The following is a 21,493-nucleotide window of genomic DNA, read 5'->3' as shown; positions in this document are numbered from 1 at the left end:
AAAGCAGTCGACGAGTCAGCGACGGGAACATTTAGTATCGACAGGATCGATAGACCGATCCCCGCCTAAGAAGACATCCCGTAGAAATGCTTCTGACACATTTTCAGATTAATGTATGTAAATTGTTTCAAATGCTTTCGGCTCCGTAGAGTTTTTAATTAAACAATTGAGCCAGTTAAATAAACGAAATGAAAAAAAAGGAATATGTAGAGGAGTTTCCAACGAAATTTCTTGATTCATTTCCGAAGCATCAATTTCTGAAATATTTTCCGAAGGAATCCCTGGAAGAAATTTCGATACTTTTTCGATACTTTTCGATACTTTGTCGAAACGATACTTTTTCGATTATTCACAGGAATTCCAGGAATTGGAAGTTTCTGCAGAAAATGTTTCTAGAGCTTTCACAATAAACTATTAAATAATAAAATAAAATTTCGTAATGTTTGAAATTGCCTGGCGTTTCAACTGAATAATTTTACTAAATACTAAGCGGCGAGGCGACAACATCCCAGTTCTGGGCTACAGCGGCAGTTTTCAACTGATGTTCGCAATATACCAAGTAGTTTTGTCAATCATATTCAAAAAATGATTTTAAAATAAAGATTAGTTACACGGAACAAAAAAAGAATCGGAAAAGCATTCACAGTAGGGATTTAATTATTTTGCTATTTTTTTTCCTAATAAGTCAACTGTCCTAATAGCGCAAATCTAAAAACAAAGAAAGCTGGCCTGATTGATAGTAATAAATAAAAAAGAAAATATTGTCAAGATAATAAATGTGTTACTAAACTTGATATTCCTGAACTGCAATGATTTGCCTACACCTTTTTTAGATCCTATAGGAATGGGAGGGGGCACTTTGAGCATGTGGGCAGGCCCTTGCAAAAGCTTGTGTACCACAGCAAACATATTTTTTTAGGAGTCTCCTACAAGTTTAGGTGCCCAACTGAATGAGGCCCTGACTTAGACGAATTCCAAAACCAGTTAAACAATTCATGTATTATTTTACTAGAAAAAGCTTCATTAAAACTCTCAATCTAATCAACCAACTTATTCATTAACCAAGATAATACATATCACTACACCGACTTAGAGACACCATCGCTTGAGGAAGATTAAAATTGAAATTGAATGAAATGAAGATTGAAATTGAATTGTGAATTGAAATTGAATTGAACGAGTTCCACCTCAACTTCATTGACAATAGACGAATTTAGTACTATTCCAATTAATGCCACCACGTTGTATTGCTTTAGCGATACGTATTTTGATCTCAACTGTTAGGCCATCTTCAGTGTTTCGTACTTGACTCGACTCAAGTTAATTTAATTTTTATTGCGATTAGTCATCGGCGTGGCAAAATTATGATCAGCGGCGCGCCGACCCAAAATCGCCGGCGGCGGCGGCGTGAGTAAAACCTATCTGACACACGAGGGAGAGGTGCTCCATTCTGACGATATGGTACGTGCCGTGGTACGACAAAAGCCGCACCCATGCAGGAAGAGAACTTACTCATCCGCAAAAGCGACATCGAAAATCACTGCGCCGATGAAGGCAATTGGGTAATAATAAACGGCAACGTATACGACGTTAAAGATTATCAGACCGAAAATATAGCTACGCAAGAAATTCTTCAATCCAACGCAGGCAAAGACATCTCGTTAAAAATAAGCAATCCTCAGCACAGGACCGCATTCGAGATCATCGCTTCATTCCTTCGGGTTGGCCGCTTTGCCGTCAACGAGATATGCGACAAGGAAAGTCCCCGGCAAATGACTACCCTTAGCCATTTCCTCTCGGAGGGCATGTTAGCGTATCTGCTCCATCTGCTCGGGCTGCGAAGTAACATCCTCCAGGCTGGATCTCCGATTCAACCTGCGGAAATTCAATGCAAGAATTTACTGAATTCGTCCATCTTAAGCGGTGGATTGCAAGTCCTGCAACCGAGCAATCCCTTCGACGAGGAAAAAGGTGAAGCACGTAGCAGTGGATCCACCGCAGGCAGCACACCCACAGATGCTTTGAGCCAAATCCCCATCGCTGATGTTCCACAGATGGCAAACTGGCCCTCAGTCCTGATATCACACAGAGTGGAGACCATGCTTTCGAATTTGGGCGAAGGTAAGCTAACGGACCCATTGGTTGCCTCGTGGATTGCCATCTGCGAACGATACTGTAAGGAAAACCACCTGATTTGGCACCAAGAATTTCCACCAGAACATCCTGTCATGGAGCTGGAACGATTGCTAATGGGAGTACTCATTCGACACCAGAATCTTGGGCCGTCGTCGATCGAGAACTCGTGCATCAAACCAAGTGGGGCATCGTCAAGATGCGTCAACAGCTGAACCGTAGCTACAAAGAAGTTTGCGCTCCGATGATCGACAAGTGCCGCTTCTTACTGTACGAAATTCGGCCGGCTATAAGCCTGGAACAACATGGTCTTACGAATCTTCACATCTTACACAAAATGCCGCGGTTCAAAGCGCTCGTTCGAAAGATCATCACGGAAATGCGCACTGCTAAAAAGCAACTGGAATGTGCGAAACCTGATTTATTATTTATTTATTCAGACTAAGACCGAAGTGGCCTGTGCGGTATATAAGAGTCTTCTCCATTCGGCTCGGTCCATGGCTACACGTCGCCAACCACGCAGTCGTGCCCGGCCCACCGCAGTCGTCCGATTTTCGCGGTGTGAACGATGGATGGTTCTCCCAACAGCTGATGCAACTCGTGGTTCATTCGCCTCCTCCACGTACCATCAGCCATCTGCACCCCATCATAGATGGTACGCAGCACTTTCCTTTCGAAAACTCCAAGTGCGCGTTGGTCCTCCACGAGCATCGTCCAGGTCTCGTGTCCGTAGAGGACTACCGGTCTAATGAGCGTTTTGTAGATTGTCAGCTTGGTACGGCGGCGAACTCTATTCGATCGGAGCGTCTTGCGGAGTCCAAAGTACGTACGATTTCCAGCCACTATGCGTCTCCGAATTTCTCTGCTGGTGTCATTTCACCAGTGAGCTCACATTGTCGTCTCTTGAACCTCTTCCTATCATGTACTTTGTCTTCGACGTGTTGATGACTAGTCCGATCCGCTTAGCTTCCCTCTTCAGTCTGATGTAGGCTTCCTCCATCTTCTCAAAGTTACGTGCCATAATATCAATGTCGTCGGCGAAGCCAAATAGCTGGACGGACTTATTGAAAATTGTACCACTCGTGTTAATCCCTGCTCTTCGTATTACCCCTTCCAAAGCGATGTTGAATAGCAGACACGAAAGACCATCACCTTGCCGTAACCCTCTGCAGGTTTCGAAGGGGCTCGAGAATGCCCCTGAAATTCGAACTACGCACATCACCCGATCCATTGTCGCCTTGATCAACCGTGTCAGTTTATCCGGAAAACCGTGTTCGTGCATTAGCTGCCATAGCTGGTCCCGATCGATTGCATCATATACGGCTTTGAAGTCGATGAATAGATGATGTGTGGGCACGTTGTATTCGCGGCATTTCTGCAGTACTTGGCGAATGGCGAACACCTGGTCCGTGGTGGAGCGTTCGCCCATAAAACCCGCCTGGTACTGCCCCACGAACTCCCTTGCAGTTGGTGCTAGTCGACGGCATAAAATTTGGGAGAGTACCTTGTAGGCGGCGTTCAGCAATGTGATTGCGCGGTAGTTGCTACAATCTAGCTCATCGCCCTTTTTGTAGATGGGACACACGACACCTTCCATCCACTCCTGCGGCAAAACTTCCTCCTCCCAAATCTTGGTAATGATCCAGTACAGCGCTCTAGCCAGTGCCTCACCACCGTGTTTAAATAGCTCTCCTGGTAGTTGGTCAACCCCAGGGGCTTTGTTGTTCTTCAGCCGGCCAATCTCCTCCTGGATTTCCTGGAGATCCGGAGCCGGTAAAATTATGTCCTGCGCGCGTTCTCCCAGGTCCATCACCATACCGCCATCTTCGTCTGCCACATCGCCATTCAGGTGTTCTTCGTAGTGCTGCCGCCACCTTTGGATCACCTCACGCTCGTTCGTAAGAAGGTTCCCATTTATGTCCTTGCACATATCAAGCTGTGGCACGTGGCCCTTACGTGAACGGTTTAACTTCTCATAGAACTTTCGTGTGTTATTAGCGCGGTACAGTTGCTCCGTCTCTTCACGGTCTCGATCTTCCTGCTGGCGCTTTTTCCTCCGGAAAATCGAGTTTTATCTGTTCCGAGCCTGTTTATATCGTGCCTCGTTCGCCCTCGTGCGGTGTTGCAGCAATCTCGCCCATGCTGCATTCTTCTCTTCCACTAACTGCTCACCTTCGCCGTCATACCAGTCGTTTCTCTGATCCGGGGGCACCGTGCCAAGTGCAGCGGTTGCGGTGCTTCCAATGGCGGATTGAATATCTCTCCAGCCATCTTCAAGAGACGCTGCGCCTAGCTGCTCTTCCGTTGGTAGTGCCACTTCCAGCTGCTGCGCGTATTCTTGGGCTAGTCTACCGTCTTTTAGCCGCCCAATGTTAAGCCGCGGTGTCCGACTTCGACGCGTGTTGTACACCGTCGAGAGTTTTGAGCGCAGGCATACTGCAACGAGGTAGTGGTCGGATTCAATAATCGCACTGCGGTAAGTGCGGACGTTCGTGATGTCGGAGAAGAATTTACCGTCGATTAGAACGTGGTCGATTTGGTTTTCCGTTTCTTGGTTAGGTGATCTCCATGTGGCCTTGTGGATATTTTTGCGGGGAAAGAAGGTGCTTCGAACTACCATTCCGCGGGAGGATGCGAAGTTTATGCATCGTTGGAAATAGTCATTCGATACGGTGTGCAGACTATCTGGTCCGATGACCGGTCTATACATTTCCTTCCTTCCTACCTGTGCGTTCATGTCACCGATGACGATTTTAACGTCCCGCAGTGGGCATCCATCGTATGTCTGCTCCAGCTGTGCGTAGAACGCTTCTTTCTCGTCGTCGGGTCTCCCTTCGTGTGGGCAATGCACGTTGATGATGCTATAGTTGAAGAAACGGCCTTTAATCCTCAGCTTGCACATCCTTGCGTTGATTGGCTGCCACCCAATCACGCGTTGGCGCATCTTACCCAGCCGTCGAATTTGCGGGGATGTAATTCATCGTAGATCATCCTGTCGCAACCTGCGAAACCTAGCGACTTGCAGTTCCATGTTCCAAGCTTCCAATCGTGATCCTTTATTCGTCGCCTAGGTCGTCAAACAATGCTTGTTTTAAAACAGAAGTATCCGAAACTAAGCTACCGTTTAATCTTAATTTTAATACATTTTATACGGAACATCGATTTATGTTAGTTGAAATTTGAAACAATCCTAATTTTTCTTCTGATAACAATGTGCACGGCTTGAATTTATATGAAATTGATTCTAGTCTTTCATTCTCCAGCTGCATTAATTTTGATCTACCTATTGCCATTTCCAAAGAGACTTCATCGCCTTTATATTGTTTTTCTAATAATTCCTTTAGACATTGATAGTAAAAACTTTTCTCGCGAGATGATTGCTGATTAATTCGGAAACTTTCACTTCTTAAAAACTTTCTAACTGCTGCTTTGAAATCGTTATTCCACCAATAGTTCAAAACTAATATAAATAGTTACAAACCTATAAACTAATATACATAGTTACAAACCTATTATTGATTTGCTCATCATTTAACAAAAAGGAGTTTATTTTCGAATAACCGCGACCAAAGAAGTTAAAAAATAGTTGATCATCTACATTGTACGCAAGTACAACACCGTGATGATCTGAGATAGCTAATGGAACTGTGTCGATTTTGGAGATTAGTTGAACGAACGAGTTGGATGAATATATACTGTCTAATCGAGATTTTGAGCCATTACGAAAAAAAGAGAATTTGGTTGTTTTACCTTTTAATTTATGTTCGATATCTATTGAATTTAGAGTTGAAATCAGACTGTTCAAGCCATTGGAAATGTTCTTTTTTTACTATTTGTATCGTCCGGCAAGATTATACAGTTGAAGTCGCCCAATAAAACGTTTTCTTGTCCTTGAGCTAAATGAACTAGTATGTCCCGTGTGAAAAGAGGATCTCGTTCTTTTTTTAAATTTCTTCCCGAGTGTGCATAAATATTAACAAAATTAACATTGTCAATTCAAACTGATGTAATTCTCCCATTTTCGTTTAAAATACAATTTGAATATTCTACGTTATTACGCAACAGGACTGCTGTTCCTTTCCCATCCTTGCTAATGTTTACGATTGACTTGTGCGATTTAATAAATGAAACATTTTCAAAGGCAACTTCTTGGAGAAATACTACATCTAAGTCACTATTCCAGATAAAATCTCTTAACAAGTTTTTTTTTTAACAATACATCTGATAGCATTTAAATTAACAGTGGCAATCCGTCTAATCAACGTCATTGGATTTGTAAAACATGGACTTGAACTATTACAAACAGATCCTATACATCACTGTGATGAACCTTGACGCTCACCACGTGATTTATTTTTCGATCTACCTACCCGAGCACTAATGGCATCGATAGGACTCTCTGTTTCGCTGGACGCTAACAGTTGCAATTTCTTTCTAGGTTTGAATTTCTCTTTCTGCTGTTTTATCTCCTCCGACCCAGAAGAGTCAATATCCGAATTTGAGACCGGTGGTCTTTTCAATGCATTGCGGCATATTCGAAATCACCTGTCTGTAGCATCCATTTGCTCTACAGCTTCCGTTCGCTCTTCAGATGATCCATTCTCTCCCGCTTCATTGGCCACTATCTCGGAGTGACCAATCGACGCCGACGCGGTTGTAGCTTCCCCTGATTTACTGCTCACAGCTGTGGTCTTCGTTGTTGAATTAGATCTTGCTGGTACAGGTATTGACGTCATTTTCGCTAAGGTAGACGACGTCGCAGTCGCACTTCTCCCGATTGCAGCATTAGCCAGTACTTGGCTGTATTGTCCGCCATTTTGAGTTGACTTTGGCCAGCTTTGGACAGTTTGTTTTGAGGTGTCTATCATTTCTACAGTAAAAACATCGATTTCTCAAGCCTTCGTAGAAAATGCGAACCTTGAAGTGGCCAATGTACATGTTTGCAGGTAACTCCTTAGCGATCTCCATGTGGACACCTCTGACTCCGCTGAACACGTGGTAGCCAAAATCTGCCGGATATCTTTCTCTTACATGTTGCCTGATGCTTCCAAATTGACTCAACACTGTAGCTATCTCCTTGTCCTCGATCTCAGGTGGCAGGTTTAAAATTCTGACGTACCGAAACAGCTTACTGGCTATGTCGATTCGCACTGGTATCTTAGTACCATCCTCATATTCGAACACGTATTGCTCTTCTAAACCAAAACAATTGAACTCGTTTTCATCAAGAAACTTGATGTAAAAGGCATGGTCGTTTTCATCTTTGTAAACTGAGTAACACGTCCAGGTGTTTCGGAGCTTGTGCTGATGAACCAAACACAATTTTCAAAGTATTCTTCCTGGTGGCTTTCATTTTCTTCCTTTGCAGCAGAATCCTTTAATGAGAGATTATTTGTACACGAGAGATAAGTCTTCGATAGTATTCACGAGGACAGTTTGCGCGCGTCTTATCCTAACGACGTCCGAGTGTTAACTGATTAATGTAATCAGTCATTTGCATGATTTTAATTTAAGCAAACGGATGTTAAAGTCGCGTATTAGTTTTTAAGTTTTTTAGTCTGTCGAAGACTGTAAATAAATAAATAAAAAAAATTTAAAAAAAAACTTTGAGGGGCTACAATACGGAAGACTGGTCCAAGACTACGCGCAGCAGCTGGAAGTGGCACTCCCAACGGAAGTGCAGCTTCTCTTGAAGATGGTTGGAGATACACTCGCTCCGCCATCCGAAGCAGAGTGAACTCAAATGAAAAACTAGAAAGATAACACAGTAGTTTTTTTTAGTTTTATCAGCTAGCATTGTTAAAGAACACATCATAATCTTTGAAACCATAATAACACTTCAACATATATTCAAATAAGTCAAAAAGTCAATGCAATATGTCATCCTGAAGGAAACAGACTTTCATTTAAAAAGTATTACGAAACACACGGCGAAAGTTGGAAAGGTGTTCGTTTCATTAATATGCAAATCGCACAACTACTTTCCAACTGATGACAGAATATTGAGCTGATTTGTATCTCGCCAACGCATTATCCTGACATAATTACAATCCGTTCTCTTTTTACTTTCGTTTATATGGTCTCGCGCCAGCTAACTTCTTTCCCTCACCAGTTATTATCATCGTCATTATCATATGATGTTGATAAATTTTCGACCAAAGTACCACGGTGCAAACCAATCAAACTCATCGGTACGACTAACTTCCGCAAAATCCATACGTACTTACCATTACTGACTGTCTGTACTGGAAAGGTGGTAACTTGTAGAAACAACAGGATATCCATTCGGATATGTTTTTTGCGTTGTTTTGTGTATGAACAACAAGCGTACATTGTTGCGCATGGTGAACATTAATTGAAGGGGGGTTGTTTCACAATTATTTAGGATTGTATTAAATTTTTCAATACTTATATAGTTGCCTAGCTATAATGTTCACATCCTATTTTGCACCGAGAAAGCTCAAGTAGAGGAGTTAAATACAATTACAATGATTCGTTTTGACTGCAATAGAATGAAATATGCATTCGAAGTTTAAATGTTAATTGCTGTTCCATAAACGATGGAGGAAGAAATGGAATGAATTAGCGCCATTCTACTACATATCATAGCATCACTAGTGCGTACAATTGAAGTAACAACATCAATGTTACCAATGAAGCGGGTTTAATAGATGCTATTCAACAAAAAGCAATCAACTGTATATATGTGCGCATACAAAAATCTATCATAGAAATGACTAATTTGAAGCATGTTTTTATTTAACGCATTTTTTTTATTTTCATAGGCTACGTTGAGCACTGTAGTGAACTTTTTATGTCCAAGGCAGTCGATAACAGTAATATTAAGTAGATATCCAACCCATCGCCGCATCGGTTGCGTTACATCTAAATCGTTTGCTGTGAATTGCTCTCAATTGCGATGTTTATTTACTTCAATCCTCGTATCAGCGGCAATGAGTTGGAAAGGATTCAGACACTTGCTCACTTTTTACACTATTTTGACATTCCTTCGGACACATGACTGTACGGATATCGATCACGCAGTAAATTCTATTACATAGGTATTAAAACTGAGACTTTGGTTTAAATAGAAACCCTGAAATTCATTTACGACAACAAAGAATCTTCATAAATTTCTATCGAATCCTGTATTTGTTAGGATTCATCGTCGATGACGTCTATTATAGTTATCAATAACGAAAGCATTCTGTGAGTTGGAGATCACGTGGATTGGACGTTCATTGTGGAATCAGAAACAAAATAACTCAATACATCTAAACAGAACATCAAAACCGAAACAAAACGACACGTGATATCTCAATCTGTTCCACATATAGATATTCTGCAGCTTTAGTTTTGTCATGATCAACAAAACATTGATTTCGTCGAAAATTTGCCACTAACAAAATCATACCTAACGTGACAAGCATTTCTACGAAATTGCATTCGATTTCATTATTGAATTCCAGCATGCTTTCTGATCGCACCACGTACAGCAGAAATTTTAAGATTCCGTCATCCAATAAACCTTTCGAATCAACGATCACGAACTAAACCTCCTGCCTCATTACCGGCTACATGCGTCTTTACTCGAACTTTGATGAAAAGAAAACAGAAATTAATGTTTTTTGTTTTTCTCTTCCATCTTTTTATAGGTGAAAGAACTCGGAGGATATTGCAAAGCCCGAACCCAGTGCGCAATAAGTGGAATAACGCCCTTAAAACCGCGAAGAACAACATCAAAAGCACCAAACATCACAATGTCAGCTGTTGGGCGTGAGAGAGCGAATCTCATTGGCACCGGCAACAGCAGCGGATCCAGCATCAGCCATATTGATCCATACCGGGCCCACTACTGGCAGCCGTAACGGAAACTGTGAAATGTGACAAATTGTTTCATCTGTGGCTCGGACGGAACCAAGTTCAAACTTCCTTTCGTCGGAAAGCATTTCTCCTGTTGTCCATAGTTTTGTCTGTTTCATGAGCTGCAGCCGAAACCAAAGAAACCGAAATAATGTTTGACGATATTAAAATGTGCCTCATGGATCTGATCAAGGTAAGGCAGGATGGAGCTTCGCTCAAAGTGATGTTTGTTTCAGTATTCCTGTCACATGATTTGAACAAATGGATAAACACGTTTACAAATCTCGACCTCAACAGTAAAGTCGCCTTCAGTGTCTAGTCGAGTCAAGTACGAGACACTGAAGACGACCTTACTGTTGAGGTCGAAATACGTATCTGTCAAGGTACAATTAAATGGGATTGTACAAACTCGTCTTATTGCAAGTGACATTCACAAAGTTGGATTCTTCACTTTTAAAAATTTTGCTTTGCACTCCAGAACGAGAGATTTTGTAGTTTGTACAACTCCAGCAACCATTTAACGCGTATGATGCACCGCAAGGCCGCATCTATACCACTGGGGATAGCTCACGTGTTGAAAAGTTAAAGATTACTTCAGAATAAAAGATTTCTATAAGCACAATGCTCCCAGCTCCCAAACCTATCAAAATAAAACTGAAAACGATTCTCATTGTTTACAATCTTTTTTGCAATTATTATGGACATGAGAGCGATTAATAATTAATATTATAAATAAAATTATACACAAAAAGTATTTAATATATTTTGCAATATACATGTTCTGTAATTTCCAATGTAGTTTTTTCACACGCTTTGAAGATACAATATTCAATGTACCTTTTTCAAATTTGTACTCCAAATTAATGCAAACCATTCTAGTTAGTGAAATTCGACTCAAAATTGAAAATGGCACATGTTTGTTGGAAATACATTTATGTTTATACCTACATGTGGTTAAATTTTTAATTGGTTTTGTAGTGTAAATTTTAAATAACTGTGTTTGCTTTTAGATACAAGGGTTAGGTTTTAATTTTGTTCACAGCCATTTAATTATATTATTCCTTACTTAAATTACTTATTGTTATTTTAGGTGACCCCCAAGTCGAAAAAGTCCCTCAAAGACATGTCTTCCGGCTACTCGGCGGATTTCATGAAAAAGTACAACGACATCAACATAATTCACTTCAACGAGAACATGTCGATGGTTAACAAGCTGGACAATATTCGATTCTCGCCGTCGAACTACTCGAACCTGTTCAAGACGAACCCGCTGCTGGAGGGCAAACGGAGTAAATCGTTCCGCGATTGGGGCGTGGAAAGTGCCAGCTTTGAATTTTCCTCGGACGATCGCGACACGCTTACGATGACGAGCTGTTCGCACTACTCGGCGGAGGGCACCGAGCATTATCACCTGCTGAAGTCGCTGTCGCAGCAGAGCAGCGATGGGCACAGTCGAAAGCTTTTGGGTAGTGCAAGCGGGGGAGGTGTCGATGCGGATGACGACGACGACGACGATGATGAAGACGATGACGATGGGATCATTATAAATCACTACAGCTTGGAGGATTGCTTCGCCGGTGGGCTGGTATCGCAGTTGGATTCATTTTGTACGCTTTGCACTTCTTCGTTCAGTTTTAGCAACTGCAATAACTGCGAGAAATCTGGTTGCGGCTCGAAGTGTAGCGGAGAGGAAAGCACAATTGGTGAAGCCGAAGCTGGCTGCGTTTGTCTTCCAAAGCATGGGTAAGTACAATGAAAATGAGCTTTGAGCTTTTGCAGTTGGTAATGATGGTATAACTAGAAATGAGCTTGTGGTATAAATTATACTATTTCAAAGCTTATGAGAAAACTTTAAAATTGACTCTTACCACAAAGCATCTTACTGAAACTAAATTTTTGGAGTTAGGAAGTTCTCTTAAATCAGGGCTGCCCAACGTACGGCCCGCGGGCCGGATGCGGCCCTCGGCTCCATTTTTTGTGGCCCGCGGCGGGTAAGAAAAATAAACTCAGATTCGGCCCGCCAGTTTTTTTAGCTGGCTCGGGAAGCTCTTTTTTTATTATACATTATTTAATACGTAAGTTTTAAATCAAATCTTGAAACGTTTCCAATAAAGATTGGCATGAGTAGTTTACGTTCACGTTGAAAAAAAGGAGACTGGTTTTCTCAATTCGTTCAGAAAGTTTGGCTATATTGAAAGAATAAAATCTGAATCCAAGCATTCTATGAAATATGATATTTGAAATTTTCAAACTTGAAGGCTCAGGTACGAAACAAAAATTAGTAGAACTTCAAAGGTAGGGCGCTCAATCAATTTAAATTTACATTAATTGATTTAAATTATTGGTACAATGGATTAAAGAAACAACAATTCTTTTCACTCAAGAAAATACGAAGTCAGAAAATGCAGTACGGGCCAGTTTTGCTGTTAGTAGGATTTTGTTTGTTAAGGAAAGCATTTCGGTTCTGGTTCAGACCACCGTAAGTCTCAGGGAATTAGCCTCCTTCAGAAGCTTTAGTTTGCGTGGAACACGGTGAAGAGTAAAAGTTCTCAGGGAGTTGCAGGGATCAACTAGCGGGAAACCCTGAGGGCTGATAAGACCTGTGCGAAGGAAATATTTTTCTCCTTGGAAAACTTAAATGACCTTACGATTGATGCAGCACCAGAAATCAATGACAGAAAATAACAATGACGTTGTGACAATTCTAAGCATGGAAAAGCAATCACAAAGATATGGCGATATTCCCTGCCATACAGCATATTCACCAATTGAATCGATATGCGAAAACGATCAATACTCCTCAAGTAATGACGTTTTTTATGAAGACGATCTATGAAGGGATCTCAACCACCACCAATTATAAATGATGTTAACGGAAATGACGAATACGAAGACTTCCTGTATTATTGCGAAGTTCATTAACTACGCCTTGGTACTATGCTTGAAAGATTTTTTTTCGAAAAGAAAATGGAATTATTTTTACAAGCTGAGAAAACCACTTCTCGAGCTGAATGATCCTTGGCTTGGCTTTTCTAGCAGATATCGCCAAACATCTCAATGACTTGAACATGAAGCACTTTGGCACAGTGGGTTACTGAAATCTGGTACATTTCTCTCATCCCGTTGAAAACAGTTTATGCAAATATGCTGGTAAAGTAACGAATTTCCCATTTTATCAACACAGTTTACCGATTTGAATAATTTACTTGAAGTGTTTCAAATGGATTCCTCATGCAACGATCGAATTTAGTTTTTTTTAGATAATGAAAAAAAAAACACTGATAATTTTGAAAATTTTAAAAAATTTATGTACCGAATATTTTCTGGCCCGCCAGCAAGTGTGAATTCTAAAAATTGGCCCGTGGCGTGAAAAGGTTGGGCAGGCCTGTCTTAAATGTTGAGCTCCATCATATGTTGCGTAAGCTGGCGAATTGGATTTTTTGGTGTACATCAAAAAATTAATATTATCTATATAGGGTGACTGGTGATTGGTGTTACATCCTGAAGGAGGTGATAAGAGACCTCATTTGTAATCAAAAATGGTTAGCCAAGCACGTAGGTGGCAATCGAATAGTCTGAGGGAATTTTTCCAATGAACTTCCAACCTTGGCTCCATTCGTCAAATTGTGGAATTTAGTGGTAGACTTAGGCACAACAACATACTGAAAGGCGTAATGATGCTTTATACCGAATGGTATTTGCCATAATACATTCACTAAAAAATTCTAAATAGTTTTCTTATAAGAATGGACATTTTATGCAACTTAACGACCGTTGAAGTCATTCGGAACTGTATAATAAAATACTTTTAGTTTATCGACACTTATTTTATTGTCACTAGCCGGTAGTCACGCCTGAAACTAACTGACTCTTCTTACCAACGCCTATTATGTATCTTTCTTCCAATTTATCCCTGTGCTCATCTCATGCGTTCGACCCTACAATCCCCCCAGTTTTGACGTAAACTGCGTCTAAGGGGAAGACTCTGATACAGGGTGTAAAACGGAAATTTCCAAATTCGAGACCGTCACGAAATTAGGATAGATTTCAAACGCTAATAGCTCCTTTATCTTTCAATGGATTTTCGAGATTTTATTATCAATCGAATCGGCAACTCTCAAGCAATTTTTTAAGTCTATTGGAACTATCGATTATCAACGTAAAAACCCAGATTAATCCAATGTTTACATTCAGTCCCATTGTTCTCAACCGACCACGTGCTTGACGATCAAGGTAATCTATAAAAAGGTTGTCGAAAATGACTTGAAATACAAAATTGACAACTCTTGAATTTCGTCGAGCGAATCTTATCATTCGTGAAAAATACAATAAAAGAAAAAATATCACTTGTCATAAGACGAGTTAATACAATCCCATTGAATTCCACCACTTTGACTCAAGTCGAATCAAGTACGAGATACTGAAGACGGCCTTACTGTTGAGGTCGAAATACGTATCTGTCAAGATACAATTAAGTGGTGGAGTTCAATGGGATTGTACAAACTCGTCTTATGACAAGTGAAGACATTCCACTAAAAAGCTCAAAATAATTTTCTTAACAATTGTTAGTGGAGCTTATTTGACTCTTCAGCTAAATTTTTTACATCCTAATCCAAATTCCCACCTTTTTCAATGTCCTCTTCAATTTTTGTTTCTGCTAATTTATGTGGCTTTCTCAGCAAGAGGAAACAATTGAATTGAAGTAAGTGTAACAAAATAGGTGTGAAGAACTTTTATTCAACTTCAAATACAAAGTTTATCACATTAAGATCTGATATTACTTGCCGTTAGAAACCTTTTCAATAGCTTCCTTTTGTACTTAATAAGATGAAGGAGGGACCTCTGCAAGTAGTGTCGTTTTAAGGAATGTCAGGTATTGAAAGGTGTCCGGTGTTGGGAGATCTCCCCCTAAATAGTTAATGATCCGTCTCACGAAACGATCTCTCACATACGGGGCGATTTCTATAGTAATGTCCATACAAACTTCAAACTGCTCGTACTGAGTTATATTATAACCAATTCAGTTGAAAATTTAGGAGGTTCACCAAAACAGCAAATGTTATCGATCAAGCATAAGGGAGCGCCAAAGTCAAAATTTCAATCACTCTAGGATCTAACCAAAATAATTATCTTATGATCTGTTCTACGTAGTTTACGTCGGGCGGTCGTATCTTGTATATAACCCTTCTGATTTTTTATTACATTTGAGAGGTATATAATATTTGTATTTGTCAGGTTCAGTTCTTATACGCTTTTCTCGACGACCTGAATCCTTTGTACTATTAGTCGTCATTGAAGCATCAGCTGTTTAAGTTTTCTTCGATTGGGTTACAATTTATTCATCGATATTCTTTTTCCGGATTCGCATGACTGGATCGTAGTATCACCTCCCATTTTTTGAACTACTTCAAAATCTTCTGGTCCAAAATCTGCGTCAAGCTTGTTACCTTTTTTCATCCGTTTAGCTAAAACTCGATGGCCCACATCAATGTCACTCTCCAATGGCATCAATGGCATTCCTTTCGTTGTCCGCATAGATCTTACCTTTTCGTTGACAACTTTATTGGGGTCGCGTATTTCCGCATCAGCTAGTGACGTTGGTGGTAGCTTACTCCGACTTCTTCCGAACATAAGTTCTGCTGGTGATTTCCGGTTAGTGTTGTGGGTTGTTTCATGATACGTCAGGAGGAATTTCTACCATTTCCAAGTTTTTAAACAATCCTTAATATTTTTAATAAAGATTGGGTTTGTCTTTCGACATCTCCATTTATTGCAGGCCAAAATGGTATAGTGTTGGTTTGAGTCTGATACCACTATTCTCACAGAGGCCTCGAATTTCGTCACATTTTTCACTGAACTGGGGCTCATTATCCGTCCCCAAGGTTGTTTGAAGGCCATAACACCTAAAAATTAAACTATCTAAGACTAGTTTATGTAGTACTTTTCATTTAATTCCACTACGTTTTGTTATCTGTACAGATACGTATTTCAACCTCAACTGTGAGGCCGTCTTCAGTGTCTCGTACTTGACTCAAGTCGAGTCAAGTACGGAACACTGAAGACGGCTTCACTGTTGAGGTCGAAATACATATCTGTAAAGATAACCAAACGTAGTTGAATCAAGTGGAAAGTGCTAAACTCGTCTTAGACATTTGAAGACATTTCACTAAAAGAGCTTAAATAATGTTTACAACTAAATATTGTTCAATCAAAGTTAATTGCCTATTTCAGGGGATTAAACCACCCGACTTGGACATTAATTTACAATGTTGTGAAAACTCATATGTGAATATGTACGTTATGTGGAAGATATTGATTTGGAAAATGTATTGGAAGTAACCACTTTCCCTTCGATGGGACTCGAACCCATGACCCTACAGTACGCTAGACTGGTGCTTTAACCAATTAAGCTACGAAGGACCTCCGTCGGCCTTCGCAGCCTAGCGGCTACTGAACGAGCTCGAGATTCCCAAATTGGACGCATAGTCAAATCACTCGCAATCCATTTCTCAAGCCAACACTTCCACATGTGTATAGTACACGTTCACGTGAGTATTTAGAATGTCTGGCGGCTGTACACATTCTTCATCAGCAACTGTACTGATCAAGTGAGGTTGTGTAAGCTATTTGGCAGTCGGTCGTCAAGCTCAGACCCGACCGCATCGAAGGGAAAGTGGTTACCTCCAATACAATTTCCTTCCACATAACGTACATATTCACGTATGAGTTTTCACAACATTGTAAAATAAATGTTGTTGTCAACTGCCTTATAGTTTCTAGTGCCGTTATGTCACTTATTCCACATACTTCCATAAGCACCAAGCCCAGTATTGTCCTTCAAGGGCCAAACAAAATCAGCTACTAAATCCAGTGATAGAAATACTCGCTTCACGAGTAAGAAATGAGTGTAATTTGGCCTTCCAAAAACACTCGCGGAGCTCCACGAACATTTTTTCACATGGTTCGTTTTTCTAGCTTCTCTGCGAGTAAGGTAAAAACAGGCAAAACAAATGTTCGCGAATATTTTGCATTGCCTATTTCTCCCTTTGAGGGGTAGGCCCACAGATTTTCACCACTGGCTACATCTTCCCATGTTTGGGGTAGCCATTCCCGTCTGATCATCGGTTCCGGTACACACGGTCCGATACTAACGTACATCCCTTGCATTGTTTGACGAACTTCTCAGTTTCTTCTTCTTGGCCAATTTGGGGCCACCAAACATTCGTTCTCAGATGACTTTTCCTCATCCTCATTCCCGGATGCCCTTCTGTCCAATCTGTAGTACGCGCTCACGTTTACTGCGTGGTACCACGATCCTATCAACCCTCAAAAAAGCAGTATCTATTATACATAATTTATTCACGATTACTTCGAAAATCAATGGCAAACCATCTACATCGCCGCTTTTAAGGATTTGTATTTCGTTCGAAATTTCTTCATCATTAAACATTTTTCAAATTGATTCCTTTTTACCTTTTAATGCTCGTCGCCAATGGTTGAATACTTAGAGATTCGGAACTGTAAAATAAAATATACTTAATTTATCGACACTTATTTTATTGTCACTTGCCTGTAGTCTGCCTTGAATTATAAGTGTATTAACGTGGTTTCTGATAGAAATGAAACGTCTGGGCAAGTACAGTGATTATCAACGAGTGAAATAATTTATATACTTTATTCAGGCTTTTTTTCATCACACTTTATGACCAAGGCATCGTCGATGTTGAACAGCTCACGAAGAAATCCTCTCCACCAGACAGCTTCTAGAGTAATTGTTGAAAGAGCCATGTACTCTGGTGGTCGAAAGAGCCACCGTGACTTGTCTCTTGGAAATCCATGAAACAGCTCCGCCACTCTGAAGAAACACATATTTGCTTAGCGACCGTTTCTGGACCGTTTGCCCATCAGCATCCATTTCCTCCCGTCTCACTAAGGAGTAACTATAGTCAATACCTGGCCATAAACCAAATTTATGAAATTGAGTAAACCCAAACAAATATAGTTTCATTCCATAATATATGACTTGTAGAATACCCATGCGGGGTTTTCAGGGCGAAACAAGTATGTCTACATTGAAAGCGTTTTTCTCCATTCCAATATGTTCATAGAATGAGTTATTCGCAGCGTTATTTACTATTTTGATGGACTTTTCAACAAGGTCTATCTAGTTTGAGGTATGTTAGATCATATAATGAAATAATGTGTAAGTTTATTTGAGTTGTTTATGCACTCTAAGCTTATTTTGAACACTTGTTCAGACACGCTAATATTTTTTCTCAAATTTTAAAATTAAGTTTTAGTTGTTAATAAAATAGAATAAAATTCTGAAACCAGGACAGAATGAAATATAGCTTTTCCACGCTTCTATTGCTGCCAAGAGCTTATCCGAACTCGTCCGAACTCCAGAGTTATACTAGTTTGAATAAAAAGTTAGTTTTTCAGTGTTCTTTGTTTGTAGCTTATAGGAATCGCCAAGAAATCCATAATTTCATTATGTATTATGACGGATAATGATATACTAATGATAAAATATGTTATCCAACCAGTTATACTTATAACTGTTGATGTTTGGTGTTTTGTTAGATAGATCGCCAATTTAAAATACATACCATATACCCTTAATCAAACTAAAAATCAAATGTCGCCAAAAATGATCAGAATCAAATTGTAATAATTGTAATCAAATTGTAATTACTTGACGAAGTTGTTTTTAAACGGATATTTTGTATGAACAAGTTTATTTACCTAATTATTGGGGCTTTAATGATCTATTAGTTCGCCTCGATGATGATGATGGATTTTTATATAGTTGACGTAATTTTAATTTGACTTTTTTGTGTAGTCTACAAAATATTGAGCCTCGCGCGCGTATTACAGATATAGATGATTTTTTCACATTTATTTACAATTGTGCAAGTTTCGAGCTGTTTGAAGGATTCTTTAGATTAGTAGTAAGTCATCTGGTAGATTATTTAACTCGCGACTGAACTCAGAACTTTTGATATCGACGGAGAGGTACCACAAGTTTTGGATTTTGTGATGTTCGAACTTCGTAGAAAAGCTAGAGCTCGAAGTATCACTACTGATGCTTGCAAAAGTTTAAAGTTGATATCAGCAGTTAATTTTTAAATTTATGTTTTTGCTGTATAGTAATGGAAAGTTACATGCAAATTTATATCTGTAGAAATAATCGGATCGTTTTTTATTTGTTTGCAAATCTGATTAAATTGATCTTAATTAATTATCTTAAAGATAACTCGTCCAGCTCAAACCTTTGTAAGGGTATGTGGCGGGACCATCTTCATTATCATCATCATCATCACTGTTTACTTACTTATTTATGGATCCTGTACACCTCCGGTGGTGCAAAGGGCCGACTTGAAAGATCTCCATCCTGAGCGTTGCCCGGCTATCGCTTTAACCTGTTGCCAGGTTAGATTTCGGTCGACTTCTTTCATTTCTTTATTGAGGCTTCGCCGCCATGAGCCTCTGGGTCTGCCTCTGCTGCGATGTCCTGCTGGGTTCCAGTCTAATGCTTGTTTACAGATTTCGTTTCCGCCCCTACGTAGAGTGTGGCCGACCCAGCCCCACTTCCGATTCCGAATTTCTGTTGCTATCGGCCTCTGGTGACAACGACGATGGAGCTCGTTGTTTGAGATCCAGTTGTGAGGCCACCAGGCCCGAATTATATACCGCAGGCATCTGTTAATGAACACCTGCAGCCTTTGAGTGTTCTCCACTGATACACACCATGTTTCACTAGCGTATAACAGCACAGATTTCACGTTAGAGTTGAAAATTCGTATTTTGGTGCGTTCACTTATCTGCTTGTTTTTCCAGATATTTCTTAAACACGCAAAGGCAGCCCTTGCTTTCTTGATCCGTGCGCCTATGTCGATCTTGGTACCGCCGTCTGACGCCATTTGGCTACCAAGATATTGGAAGCTTTCAACATTCTCCACTGGTTGCCCGGCTACTGTGAAAGTTGAAGGAGTCACCGTGTTTACATCCAACGATTTGGTTTTGTTGACGTTGATGACTAAACCTGCTGAAGAGGAGCGCTCGGCAAGGTCGTTGAGCTTACTCTGCATATCAGAGCGCCGTTGCGCGAGGAGTGCAACATCATCCGCCAATTCGAAGTCATTTAGGTGCTCCATGGTTATAGGCTGCCATAACAGCCCGCGGTTTGGTTCACGGTCAATCGCATCTACCAGAATCTCGTCGATTACGATGAGGAACAGTACCGGCGATAGAATACATCCTTGCCTCACACCAGCCACGACCCGGATAGGGTCGGACAAGACCCCATTGTGCAGCACTCTACACGAGAAGGCCTCGTACGTGCCTCGATGAGGCCGATGATTTTCTCAGGAACTCCCTTGCGTCTCAGGGCGCCCCACATATTCTCGTGATTGAGACGGTCGAAAGCTTTTTCGTAGTCAATGAATACCAAGTCTCTAGCAGTGATGGAGCTTCGGTATTGACGCGTGTTATACGTCGGATTCTGGGCAGATCATGCCGAGGTGGTGATGGCCTGGCTGGCACTTGAAAAAGTTGTTCGAAGTGCTCGAACCAGCGTTTCAGCTGGTCAGTTGGGTCGGTCAATAACTGATCATTCGCGTCTTTCACAGGCATCGTTGCATTCATCTTCGCCCTGCTTAAGCGTCGTGAGATATCATAGAGGAGGCGAATGTCCCCGGTTGCGGCGGCTCCCTCTCCTTCGTCGGCCAGAGAGTCTGCCCACGCTCGCTTGTCCCGTCGACATGAGCGTTTTACTTCCTTCTCAGACGAGTTTTGTTGACGGGCTAAGACTTTGGCTCTTCTGGTTTTTGATCGCTCTATCGCGGCTTTGGCTTCTCTTCGCTCCTCTATCTTCCTCCAGGTCTCATCGGTAATCCATTGTTTTCTCTGGGTGCGCAGTTCGCCCAGATTGTTCTCGCTGGTGGCGATGAATGCATTTTTGACGGCGTTCCATTGGTCTTCCACGCTGCCACCTTCCGGAATATCTGCAGCACGCGTCTCCAGTTCTTCAACGAAGGACCGTTTCACCATGGCATCTTCCAGACGGCGTGTGTTGAATCGTCGTCCAACTCTTTCCTCCTGCCGACGAATCCGCGCAATGCGTAGGCGTATTTCGCCGATGAGGAGGTGGTGATCAGACGCGATATCGGCACTACGTTTATTCTGTACATCAAGAAGGTTCCGTTTCCATTTTCGGCTGATGCAGATGTGGTCGGTTTGATTTTCTGTAAAGCCGTCACGGGAGACCCACGTGACCTAGTGAACCGGTCGATGAGGGAAGAGCGATCCCCGATCACCATACCGTTATTACCACAAAATTCTGCGAACAGCTCTTCGTTTTCTCTCATTTCTCCGAGACCAAGGCGTCCCATAATGCACTCATGGTTCGTGTTGTCGGATCCGATTTTCGCATTGAAGTCGCCCAAACAGATCTTGATATCACCCTTCGGTATTCTATCTACGAGGGCATTGAGTT

General features: G+C 41.0%; 1 protein-coding gene across 1 annotated transcript in view; it reads left to right on the top strand.

The window, feature by feature from the left end:
- Window positions 1–21,493, top strand: part of LOC134205563 (uncharacterized) — a 624,943-nt gene that overhangs the window by 89,228 nt on the left and 514,222 nt on the right. Inside the window, exons 2-3 of the mRNA XM_062680895.1 lie at window positions 9,789–10,189; window positions 11,087–11,739. Of these exons, the coding sequence (XP_062536879.1) occupies window positions 10,148–10,189; window positions 11,087–11,739 (695 nt within the window). The 5' untranslated portion in view covers window positions 9,789–10,147. The remainder of the gene's footprint in view (window positions 1–9,788; window positions 10,190–11,086; window positions 11,740–21,493) is intronic.

This window comes from Armigeres subalbatus, chromosome 1 (genome assembly GCF_024139115.2).
Source record: "Armigeres subalbatus isolate Guangzhou_Male chromosome 1, GZ_Asu_2, whole genome shotgun sequence".
In the NCBI taxonomy this organism is placed as follows: domain Eukaryota; kingdom Metazoa; phylum Arthropoda; class Insecta; order Diptera; family Culicidae; genus Armigeres; species Armigeres subalbatus.
The sequence above is the reverse complement of the archived record's forward strand: the minus strand, read 5'-3'. Positions and strand labels throughout refer to the sequence as shown.